Source organism: Fistularia commersonii, chromosome 8 (assembly GCF_037954325.1).
Source record: "Fistularia commersonii isolate RoL2024-O1a breed Wild chromosome 8, RoL_Fcom_v1.0, whole genome shotgun sequence".
In the NCBI taxonomy this organism is placed as follows: Eukaryota; Metazoa; Chordata; class Actinopteri; order Syngnathiformes; family Fistulariidae; genus Fistularia; species Fistularia commersonii.
The window spans coordinates 18839755-18851991 of NC_141291.1; the positions used below are offsets into that span (position 1 = coordinate 18839755).

At 57.9% G+C, this 12237-nt stretch overlaps 1 protein-coding gene and 1 long non-coding RNA gene across 2 annotated transcripts; one reads left to right on the forward strand and one right to left on the reverse strand.

Annotated features, from left to right (window-relative positions):
* Positions 1 to 113: 113 nt before the first annotated feature.
* On the reverse strand, positions 114 to 9378 carry ptchd1 (patched domain containing 1). The gene is made up of 5 exons (XM_086151541.1): positions 9208 to 9378; positions 8285 to 9114; positions 5642 to 6356; positions 2447 to 3132; positions 114 to 1720 (listed from the first exon to the last, which is right to left on the reverse strand). The coding sequence occupies exons 2-5, from the start codon at positions 8672 to 8674 to the stop codon at positions 620 to 622; spliced, it is 2892 nt and encodes a 963-aa protein (XP_086007667.1). The 5' UTR covers positions 8675 to 9114; positions 9208 to 9378; the 3' UTR covers positions 114 to 619.
* A 165-nt stretch (positions 9379 to 9543) lies between these two features.
* LOC147232193 (uncharacterized) lies at positions 9544 to 11529 on the forward strand. Its single transcript, XR_015106541.1, has 3 exons — positions 9544 to 9874; positions 9977 to 10096; positions 10818 to 11529. It is a non-coding gene; the product is annotated as an uncharacterized LOC147232193 (long non-coding RNA).
* Positions 11530 to 12237: the final 708 nt, after the last annotated feature.

Consider the following 12237-nt stretch of genomic DNA (forward strand, 5'->3'; position numbering starts at 1 on the left):
GCAAAACCTGTGGGCTGGAAAAAATCCTGCCAGATCACTGAAAGGGTACTGAAGTAAAATTACTCCTGTAACTTTACCGCAGTAAATGTATGTAAGGAAACATAGTGGAGTAAATGTTCTGCATTAAATGTATTAAAAATACTGGCATAAATGGACTGCTGTATCTGTAAATATACTGCAGTAAATGTACTGAAGTAGAAGCACTGCAGCAAGTGTTTACGAGGAGGGATCCAGGTTTGCCCCGGAGGATCCCGGAAGCTTCCCGTCCACGGAACTCCTCCTCCAGTGAAGGCCACACCACGGCAGACCTGGTTTTCTCGAGTGCTTTTATTAGTCCGGCACCGAAGTAGAAAGAGTGGAGGTGTACAGATGACGCCTGGTGTTTTCGGGGCGGGATCTGCGCGTGAAGCGTGAAATCAAAAAGCGACGAGAAATCAAAAGCGGAGGGTGTGAGAACATCCGTTACCGGGCGGAAAGGAGAAGAGCCGGTTCGTGTGCAGGGCCCGAGAAGCAGCGAGCAGGTGGCCGTGGATGCGTGATGTTACCGTCCCTCCCCTCCCCGGTCACCGTGGCAACCCGAGGTGGGTATAAACGCGAACCGAAGGCGGCCCCCGCGGGGTCAGACCGTTGTGATTTGGTCGACCACCCGGGTGCTGTCGTTCATCTCCACGCACTCCACCTCCGGCCTCTGGCCTTCCGCCCCCGGCCGGTGTCCGCGACTCTTGGAAGGGGGCAGGAAGGTGAGCAGGGTGGGCAGGAAGGCCAGCGTGTGCAGCGCCGAGCAACCGGCGGTAAGGGCCAGGCAGCGGAAGAGCGTGCGCGTCAGGTTGGAGCGCACCAGGCCCACGGGCGCCAGCGCCGCGCCGTAGCACAACAGCGTCTGCAGCGAGGGCACGCCGTGCCGCTCCAGCGCCACCCTCACCCAGCGCGTCCGGCTGTCGCCGTGGCCCGAGGCGAAGCCGCAGAGCAGCGGGCCGCTGCAGTCGGCCGAGTGCCCCAGGGCCAGGATCAGGCACAGCACCGACATGCAGTCCATCTCCACGCCCCACAGGGTCATGAAGCCCAGCACGCCGAACTGGACGGAGAGCAGCGTGAGGCCGAGCCACAGCGACACCAGGGGCTCCACCACGGCCAAGGAGGACAGGCCCAGCAGGAAGAGCACGGCCAGCAGCGAGTGTCTGAGCGGGGAGCCGACGGCGGCGGCGTAGCGGTCCAGGTAAACGAAAGAGGGGTTGAAGATCAGGAAGCGCACGCGAGACGTCAGCGACAGGCGGCGCAGGGTGTCCAGCAGCACCGACATCTCCTCGCGCTTGTTCTCCGTGGTCTTGGCCACCAGGTAGATGCGGGACGCCGCCATGTCGGGCTCCTCGCCCTGGCCCCGCTCCGCAAAGATGATGTCGTCGGCAAAGTGTGCGAACCGCGGCTCCCGGAGGAAGGCGTGGCGGAGCGTGCGGGTGAAGTTCTCCCGCGGTTGGCTGGTGGACTGGTTGCGTTCGGACAGGAAGGCCAGGTAGGCCTCCAGCCAGCTGATCCGCTGGAAGCCCTTGGCGTACTCCAGCAGGTCCCGCTGCACCGAGGCGTTCCAGTAGGGGGCGCTTTCGTAGATGTAGAAGCCGATCACGGGGGAGTACGAGCTGAAGTAGCGCTGCTGAGCTTGCGTGTACAGCACGGTGGCCGTATCCATGGCGACCAGTGCACTGGGGTCGGATCCCTGGGCCACCTGCACAGAAAACACAGAGTCCCGTTGGTGACGGAGGCGGCTACCGCGGCACACGTTTGGACTAAGACGGAACTCCGGCCTCACGGCCGTGTGCGATGAGGTAAACCAACGTTCACGTCGTCATAGCGAAGCGATCTTTGCTAACCCGCGACTTCCTGCTCAGACGTTCCTCCCGCACCTTTTGAGATCACTTATCTGGATTCTATTTTGCTCCTCCCTGATGGAGGCTCCCGTTCCCACCCGTCGTGCGGCCCGCCGAAAGCCGGGGGAAGGCGACCCCGGCTCGCTTCGGCGGCGGCTTTGAGGCTTCCCATGGAAAAGCCTCAAAGCTGTTTCTATAGCAACAACCAACACGCTTTAAGCGGAGGGTTCAGACTCTCGGTCGGAAAATAACCTCCAGCTGAAGTTCTCACCGTCAACCAAACACAGATACCCCCCCCCGCCCCCGCTCGCCCCCACACTATTAGTCTTTGCCGTATCTCAAAGCGAGCAGGAGGCCTGGGCTCGGTATCTCCGCTCCGCAGCCGTGGGAGCTTTGAGGCCGGCGGCTAACGGCCGGCTCTGCCGACCGGCCGCGCCGCACGTGGAAGAAAGAGACCCGTCTTTGCTCACCAGCTGAGCCTCAGAGACGCCGACGCGGCTTATCGGCCGGCGGCGGATCGACGGTCGCGTAGCAGCTCCGCCATCCCGGCGGAACTGTCTGACCTTCCCGAGGAAGACGCTCACCTGCAGGAAACCCATCAGCCCGAAGGAGATGTACACCAGGTACAGCAGAACCACGAAGGGCTTGACGTAGGTGTTGGTGATCCAGTCCCCGTAGCAGTGGCGCACGCAGCCGAGCAGGAGGTGCGAGTCCTGAGGATGGGGGTCGGTGCCGGCGGTGAAGTGGGAATGGGGGGGTGGGTGCGGGCGTGTGGAGTTAGCGGCGTGTGTGTGTGCAACAGGGTGACTGGCGGCGTGAGGGTGTGCGTAGGTGTGCGTGGGGTTGGGGTTCAGCGCGTGGGCGTGGGCGGCCTGCGTCTCGTCCTGGTAGCGCGTGTACATCAGGCAGCGGTACCAGGCGGGCTTGGCGTCCAGGCGGTCCGGTTTGGGGACCCGCCTGCAGAAGCAGCCGTGCCTGTAGCCCGTCTCCAGGTAGCCCGTGAACACCAGACACGAGCTGTAGAAGGAGAGCATGTACAGGTAGCTGATGGCGACGGCCAGGGCGGCGGTGCGGCAGAAGAGACGGACGGCCTCCATGTTTGTGAGCGGCGAGGCGGCCAGACCCAGGGTCATCAGGTGGAGCATCGTGGAGCCGGAGAAGCGCAGCATGATGTCCTCAAAGACACTCGCCACGCGCTCCTTCACGTGCTGGTCCTCCCGCGTTCGCCTCCACGACGACAGCATCTCGAAGGAGCCGAAGAGGCCGTGACCTGCAAAGAAGGAGCGCCGTCACGCAGGTCTCAGATACCTTGAAGATCCTAACTGTGAACAAGAAGCGTTCGAATGAAAACGATAACGCGCCGATAAGCGAGATGAACGAGTTCCGTTCATGCTGAGCTTCGCCGCACCTGACCTCTGACAACACGTCTGCAGTACACAGTGGAAACCATATGCCTTCTGGTTATGGATGGAGATAGGATGATGGATATTCACATTTGGAAACCCTTCTCTCAGGATTCTGCGGCTGCAAAGTGGAGGTCTGGAGATGCTGACGTCCACTTGCACACACAGCTCCACCACCTGGTCCAGGGCAGGGTGGGGAGCACTGAGCCGACGGCAACAGCTCTGAGAATCGATTTATATTTCTAACAAAGAGTCTGGACTCACTGGGGCCACACACACACACACACACACACACACACACACACACACACACACACACTGTCTGGTCTCTTCGGCGGGGACTCATGTCATTACATACAGGGTTTTCAGCGTGATTCCTAGTGCTGTTTCCATGGTGACAGTGAGTCACCAATGACACCAGTGCACCCCCACACCCCTTTCCCCGATGACCTCATCATGCTGACACTCTTCACAGGGGTGACACACTGCGATACGGGTGTGTATTTGTGTGTGTGTGTGAAAGGATCAGAGATAACCTAACAAGGAAAGATGGAGATGTGGAGGTTCCTATTTGGGAGTGAGGAGGATGGAGAAGATCAGGAAGGATGTTCTGGAGATAAAGTCACGCTGAGATGGTTTGGACACGGACAGAAGAGGGATGGAGAAGATCTGGGAAGATAGATGCTGAGGTTGGAGGAGGTGATAGAGGAAGACCAGGGAGGTTTCTGGATGGAGGCGGGTGATTGGCTGTGGTGGCCCCTTAAGGGAGCCTCATGTCGGAGAAGATCTGACAGGGCAACATTAGCAGATAGAAGTGGTCACTTACTAACTTTGAGCCCTTATATCCAGAGGTTCAGTCTGATACTTATGGAATGTGTTGGAAAACAAATAAATCACCCAAAATTTCAAAAACCTTTGAATGTCTTCATATGAACTCCACCCCGTCACATCAGTGAGAGCAGGAGAACCCGGTCCAGTGCTCCTGACCTGCCGCAGCTACTTGGTAGTCTTGGAGGTCTGCTCAGACCACGGACGGTGAAAGTGATGTTGTGGTTCGAGGTTGTGCCGTCACCATTGGGTTCCAACAGGAGAAGACCGTCTGCACGAATGATGGGTGTTGTTGTGTTTCCTGATTCATATGAAGATATCTGCAGATCAGGGCGTCACCCGGTCGACAACGACTAGAAGAATGGATGGGATCTCCTGTGTCACGGCCATTCAGTTCTAACATCTCACAAACTTCGAGCGTGTAGAGAAAGCTGCCTTGTGCAGCCTTTTCTCATCCTCCATTTAGGGTCACCTTTCACCGGTAGCTCCTTTCCGTCTCCGTTCCCTCCATCTCCTCTCCATCAGGTTACCCTCCTCCCCAACCTCCCCACTCTTATGTAATTATGGCATAGACCACATCTGTGTGTGAGCGGTTGTGAGCGGGCGCTCCTGGCAGATGCTTGGTTCCCACAGGCCGACTTTCTCGAGATCCCGCTCCCCAGGACGGCATCTGCGTAGAGAAGACCACCTGCTTCAGCAGCCTGGTGCCTCCAAAACCTGGCGTGACGTTGTTGCCCTCATCTTCGCCCAGCTGCCTTCTCTCAACCAGCACCAAGTCTTGAATACAGAGAGACTAGCTCTCGTTCCCGCTGTTCGATGCTATGCTAGCCGCTGTCCCGTCTGGAAATACTGCAGATGTGTTGACACCTGAGGGATTGAAGTCGGTTTAAAGGGACATAGTTGTTGGTGCCGGAGGGGCTGGTCTACTCTCAGAAGGCCATCTCCGGGGGTTTCAAGAGAGGGGTCTGAGAAAGAGCAATGACGTGGAGGAGCTATTCTCTGGGAGAAATGCCTTGTTGATGTTTCTCCAATAAAGCTGGGAAGACTGTGAAGTTTGGAGATATTTGAAGAAACAGATGAAAATCTGGGCAGAAAACACTCCAGACACAGTGAAGCTAAGGTTTGAGCATGTGAAGGATCTCGGTCGGCTAGGTCCAGGTCCTCCTTGAACATACCTCCTTGTCTCACCTCTCATCCAAGAGACATTTCTCTTCTCTCAGATGACAAGAGAAATGTCTTCACAACACCAAACAATTCTGGCATTCACCCTGAGGTAGGCGTCTCCAAACCCTAAGCCTGGAATATCCAAACCCAGTTGCAAAGGCTTCTGGTGATACCAGCTTTTGCAGCTCCCTGCTAGCTTCTGTTAGCTCATGTTAGCTCCTGCTAGCTCCTGCTCACCTGTTAACTCCTGTTAGCTCTTGTTGGCTCCTGTTGGCTTTAGTTGTTTAAGTCCCACATTTTCATTTGTTGTTATGACAATGAATGAGCGGCTGAAGACGACAAGTTGGAGACGCAAGACAAACATCTGCGGGCCGGTCAACTCACCTAGCATGACGAAAGGGATACCCAGGTACGTGGAGTTGTAGGTGGCCCCGGTCAGGTTGAGGATCCCGGCGGCCGTGAGGCCCGAGAGCGTGATGGACAGCAGAGCCAGCAGGCCCAGCCAAGGCTTGGACCTCACGCAATCCCTCATGGAGCAGCAGAGCACGGCGAGGACGCCGCAAACACCCAAGCTGGCCAACAGGGGGCGCCGGGCCAGGACCGAGGAGAACTGAAAGTCCGTCCTCAGGGACGAGGACGTGGAGGGGTACAGTCCTAGCTTAGGGTGCAGCGCCGCGAAGCGCTGCAGCTCCGTACAGAAGGCCTTCTCCCACTGGCCGGCCACGCGGTCCATTAGCCCGTTGCGGGTCTGGAGGTAATAGGTGAGCTGCAAAGCTCTGGCGGAACGCACGCCTTCGCTCCTGGCGCCCGAGCCGGGGCCGCGCAGAGTCCCGCTAGGACCCCAGCCCTGCACGCCGCCCAGCTGGTGGCCGATGTACGCCTGTCGCCCGTCCACAAGCTGCGTGATCGGGTAACGCAGCACCGGCGCCGAGCGGTTGGAGGCGCGCGCCGACTGGATCTCCTCCATGGCTCGGATGATGTCGTCAATTATACAGACGTTCTTGTCGTCGGGCAGGCAGAGGTAAGAGAAGGAGTAATTAAAGCTGTTAAAGCCACTGGCCGGAACCGTCACCTGCATCTGGTAGATCCGCCTGTGGAGCTGCAGACACAAAGCACACACACACACACACACGGGTCAGGGGTGGAATGAGGTGCCTCCCGCCGGCACCATAACGCCGGCACCAGCTGTGGAGAGACAAGAAAAGTTCCATTAAAGTTGGTCGTTCAGGAAAACAGCAGAGTCAGAGGATCAGTCAGCTGCTTATGGGGCTCCCTGGTGTGTGTGTGTGTGTGTGTGTGTGTGTGTGTGTGTGTGTGTCTCTCAACAAGGTAACAATAGTGGTCTTCGAAACCTCCTCCGTTTCTATGGCGAGAAGCGCACGGTGCCAACATCCATGCTGCTGGTTACCTAGCAACAGGCCCTATGCCAACGTCTGCCACGGTGTGCAGAGGCAGAGGACTGCACTTTAGAGAGGCGATGTGTGTGTGTGTGTGTGTGTGTGATTGGGTGTGTGTGTGTGTTACCTCTCGGGGACCGTCTGACGTTCAGACACTGACCTTGTCCAGACCAATAGTCCTCAAGTGAGCGTTCTGCTGGTTTCCCTGTCTGAGCTCGTGGTTATGATGAGTTAGTGAGGTTAGTGTCGGGTTAGAGTCTCGCGTTAACTAGCCGCGGCATGTTAACCCACGGACTGAAATGCGGGCTGTATCACACGGGAGGCACACGTTAAGGGAGACTAACACCGCTCCAAACCCTATCTGGAGTAAGTGGTGGAGAGGGTGAGCGTCTCAATCTCTGACGTCCGCCTCCCCTCCCTCAGATCAGGTGGAGATGATTGATTATTGATCGGTATCACCTGACCAATACTCGTGACGAAGTTGTAAACAGAGCCTGGGGTAATCCCGATTTGGTCAGAACGGCCGTAGTCGGGCTCGGGTGCCGGGGGTCGGACGAGGACAGCCATGCGACAGGAGGTCGGCAGGCGCACCACAACCTCCCGACCAGTCAGAGCTCCATCGGCATCACGTACCGACGCACCGGAACGCCTTTTTCATCATTTCGAGACGCCTTCCGGTGCAGCGTCACAGCAGAGGAACGCCATTTCTCGCGTGTGACAAAAAAAAAAACGGGGTAGCACCAACTGAACTTTTATCCAGGTTAGGTTTAGATATTAATGCAGACATAGATGTGGGCATGAATCTGGGTTCTAATGCGAACTCTAAGGGAATCTTCACATCTGGTCGGGCAGCCGGCGGTTGGGTTGGACATAAAGGTCCAGGCCATCGGAGCTCCAGCCCAGGGAGTCCTGAGTCCTTACACACTCACTAACTCAGCTGTCTGGAGTAAACACACGTCTGAGGACACACACTGGGAATAAACTGGGTCAGAACAACAAGCTGTGACACACACACACACGCGCGCAGACGTAACGTCTCAGAGGTGGAGGCTTAAGTACTTATGGGTAGAAAATTCTTCATTCTTCCGGGCCGCTCCATCCGACTCAGCGAAAGGAGGCCAGCTCATGATGCTGCTGAGAAGGTAAAACCTGTAGAAGCGCTGGAGTCTCAGGAGCCCGCGGAAGCTTTCCGAACGGGCCCGGTTAGCAAACAGCTGGCGTCAGCGAAGGGGCCGCGACGTCGCCCGCTCTCGTCATCGGTCCAGATGACTGACGGGAGCGTCTTCGAGGCGGGGGCGGAGGAACTCCAGGCGGGGGGACAGCCGGAACCCCCGGACCAGAACATGAGGCAGTGGCAGAGACAGCCTGGGACGGAGGCGTGTTCGGGTTCGGGCCCTGTTTTGGTTCCCATCCATTCATCCATTCACTCGCGCACGCATCCGCCCTTCCATTCGGTCGATTGGGGACGCGTACGGAAACGTCGAGCCGGTGAGATCCCGACTGCGGGAGGAACCCCGAGGAACCCCGCGCTGACGCGGCGGACTCCACCCAGGAAGGCCCTGACCTTACAGAGACCTTACAGTACCGCGAGGCGGCAGCCGCGACCTCCAACCCCGTCGGCGGCGAGTACCTTCAGGATGGTGTCCAGATGCAGCGGGTCCAGGACGCTCCCCCTCCGGGTGGTGAGGATGACGCGGCCGTAGCGGCCGGGCGTCTGCAGGTCCGAGTAGAGCGCGTGCTTGGAGTGGTTGATGGGGAACAGGCTGTCCACCAGGTTCCCCTCGATCTTGGCCAGGCTGTGCTTGGGGGCCAGCAGGCTCTCCACGTCCTCCTCCACGCGGTAGCGGCTGAAGCTGGCCCCGAGCAGGATGGACAGCAGGACGGGCGCCGAGGCGAAGAAAACCGGGTGTCCCGCCACGAAGCGGCCGAGGGCGTGGAAGGAGGTCCGGAGGCCGGCGTGCAGCACCTGGCGCAGCATCCTGGCGCGGGGACCCCAGAGCCCCGGAGCGCCGCCCAGCATCAGACTCTGCCGGGCGCATCTGCGGGGGACGCGGAGCGGCGGTGGTCCTCCTCCGGTCACAGGGGCGCGACTCCGACCGGGGCGCTCTCATCCGCCGCCGCCGACGCCGCCGCCACCGCGCAGGACAGCCTGGAAGCGAGGCGGCGTCTCCGGGCTCCGCAGCCCGGCGCCATGCCGGCAGCCTCCGCCGCCCGACGACGTGCGTAGGAACACCGGCTTCCGGTCCGGTCAGCCTCCCGGGGCAAGTTGTGTCTGGAAGCGGCGGATGGCGCTCGGACAGGTTGCTGTGGGTGGGGGAGCACCGGGGCTACGGTGCGGGGGCACCGGATGCTTTGGGTGGGGGTGCACCGGTTGCACTGGAGGGGGGTACCGGGGCTCTGCGTAGCTCACCGGACCGGTGGGTCTGGGATCCGCCGGCTCTCCGCTCGTCCAGCTCCGCCCTGCATCACCGGGACACAGTCTGAGGGGAGGGGGGGGGGGGGGGGGGGGGGTTGCGGGGTGGGGATAGGGGGGAGCCGGAGCCGCGCACTTACCGGATCCGCCGGTGTGCGCCGCTCAAATCTGACTCTCCTCTGCGCAGATCGCTTCCTGTCGTCCTCCCGTCGCAGGGCTTCCGTCGGGGGGCTCCATCGGCGTCCGGTCCTGCAGCCTCCCGGTACCGGGGCTCCCTCCGCTCCTGCACCGCCTGCACGACCCGCCGAGCCCCCGGTTCGGCCCCGCCTCTCCGCTCCGCCGCCGGAGTGCACGGAGACAGTTATCTGTGTGTGTGTGTGTGTGTGTGTGTGTGTGTGTGTGTGTGGAGAATATGGAAAAGGCCTATTCTTGGAAATCTAATAGAGTGAGCTTTATTTGAGCACTCTGTCTCTGTGATGTGTGTCTTCCAGTGTGTGTGTGTGTTCCAGAATAACACAACATGACCCTGTGATCTTAGAAGCCTAAAAGTGTGTGTACTCTCCTCTTCATACAGAAACACAAATACTGCGTTTGTGTGGCTCGTTGCCATGGCAACAACAGATTTTTTTTCTTCTTCTCCTCATTACAAGCTCTGGTTACCATGGTAATTCCACACAAGTAAAAAAAAAAAAAAGGGTCAGAAGGACGAGGGTGGCCTGCAGCGGACACGAGAACCTGGTTTCCCTCACAAAGGCACGAAAATCAAAGATGGCGGCCGAAGGCGATGGATATTTGAGAACTGCAGAGGTTGGTTTCGAAGGCCAAATGCATGGAATACAAGACAAGATATTATACGTAAACACATGTATGTATATATAAGCTTATGGATATGGTATCTACCACTGACAGGGAGCTGTTTTGAAGGCAGAGCAAAGTGCTGAAGAGCTTTCTGCTCAGCAAGCAAGCAAACATCTGGGCCTGGGAAGATCCAGGGGACCCAGGAATGACCCTCCCTGAGCTCCTCAGAAGGTGTTGAATGGCGTCCACGTGCCATGCGTGCGCTTTTGCACATTTCTTATCCATTATTGAATTAAGCCTCAATTAGCCTCTAATCCGGAGGGGGGACACACGTGTCTCCTCAGGGGTGGAGGAGGAGCAGGATGGAGAAGGAAGGTCTGCAGATGCAGACCTCGGGGCGGTCTGATAACAGAGGTACTAATTAGTGGCGGTAAATGATTTATAGGAATCAGAATGATGTGTGTGTGTGTGAGTGGGTACGTGCACACACACACAGGTAAGGGAGTATGAGCTCCCAGTCCTAGGTGGCCCCTTCTCCATCCGTCCATCCACAGGACTGCTGCCTCCGTCCCTTAGAGGTGGAGGTGCTGGAAGACCAGGGTTTCTTCCCCCTCCTCTTCCCTCTCCAGCCCTCCTCCCATCCCCCACTCCATCTGTTTTTGGTGGAGTCCATCCATTAATAAAGAGCCCGTCCTTTCACTTCTCCTCCCTCGCTCTATTATTCATTTACTCTTCCGTGGAGGGGAAGTTCTACTCCGGCCGGGATGGAGAGCGTCCACCTCCTTCCGCCGAAAAGTCCTGGAACGACAAACTAAAACATCTCGTTTCCAGGCCTCTCGTTTCTCTGGTTCCAGACACGGGACAACTTAAAGCTTCCTCGGCCGAGTGTCTTAGGTTCTGGAGAACGTAAGGGACCATCTGGAAGCGTGACGTTTGTGCTTTTTTTTCACAGGCTTGAAAGAAATGGAGGAAATGCTATCCGTGAAAGAAAAGATTGGATCTTCTCCAGTGGTCTCCTTGGTGCTCATGAAGACATGAGGTGGTCCGGCCAGGAAGTGGACTTGTGGGGGTCGTGGGAGGCAGAGGAGGATCACGGCCTCTAGAGGCTCAGAGATTTGATTACAGCTTCAGGCCGGGAGCCCAGGAAGACGGAAAGAAGAAACACCGCCTCTGCTCCTCTTTTCTCCCCCGGGGATCGATTCAAGGTTTCTCCTGGGCTTTGAGGAGCTCGGTGTCCTCAGGCTCATCGATCCCCGCTCTGTAGCCGGCTGCATGTGTAGGTTCTCCTGCGGTGTATCCAACTCCAGGTGTATTTCAATCCATGGCTATGACGAGCAGAGGGCACACTTGCTTGGACAGAGGGGGAGACTTTGGAGGAACCCTGCGGTGGAATCCATGGCATTGGTGTCCCTCAAAAGAGAGGGAGCTCACTTGAGTCTGATGCTGGAGCTCCAGTTTCAGGTCCACCGGGAAGGAGTAGAGGGAGAAGAAGAGGAGCAGGACCTTCCTCGGGCAGAGGTCTGGCACCAGGAGTTCCAGGGGGCGGGGTTTGATCTGCTGCGGCGTCCATCTTTGCCGTTTCTTTCCTGAACATCAAAGCTATCGTCCGACCATCTCAGCTATTAGCATGTAGCTGTTATCGCTACTGTTTTGTTTGGATGAGTTCCCCGGCGCCTCCGACCCTCTGATCTCTTTTGCCGGTCGAGGCAGAAGGCCCAGGTTGTGTGTGGTCCAGACCTGCTCTGTAGGCGAAGCTCATCAGACAGCTGGGTTGGCGTTCGGAGCCGTAGAAACAACCACCATAGAAATAAAGCTATACCTGAAATCTGCCTGGACATTCCTGACTCCATGTTGGCTGAGAGTGCCGGGCGTTGGAGAACATCGGTTCCATTGGTTCCGTGGAGTCACTTGAGTTCCACCTGCCTTGATTCCCAGATGGTCTGTGAAGCCATCATCTATCCATCCATCTTTCATGCGCCCGTCTCGGCCGGTCCCTCGGAGTTTGGGGCAAGCTTCTCTTCGGATGGCGTCCTGATGGAGTCCGGACTCCGTGGACAGGCTGAGAAGACCCTGCAAAAAGAAATCCACTCGCAGCAGATTAACGGCGCGTGTGCAGGCTCTGCCGGATCGTCTCCCCTTCCTGCAAACACCGAAGTAGATCCAGGGCAGGGTTCCTCCAGGTCTACTGGCGACCAGCAGAGCTGTGCACGCCAATGTGCCCGTGTGGGTGAGCGTGGCCTTCCGGTTTCCCCATAGATGAGCAGCAAGGGCAGGGCAGGGGTTGGGCATGGAGACCCAAGGCTGATTCCAGAGGGCGTGTGACCTCTGGAATCAAACCAGGAACCTTCTTGAGCGGCGACCACAGCACTACA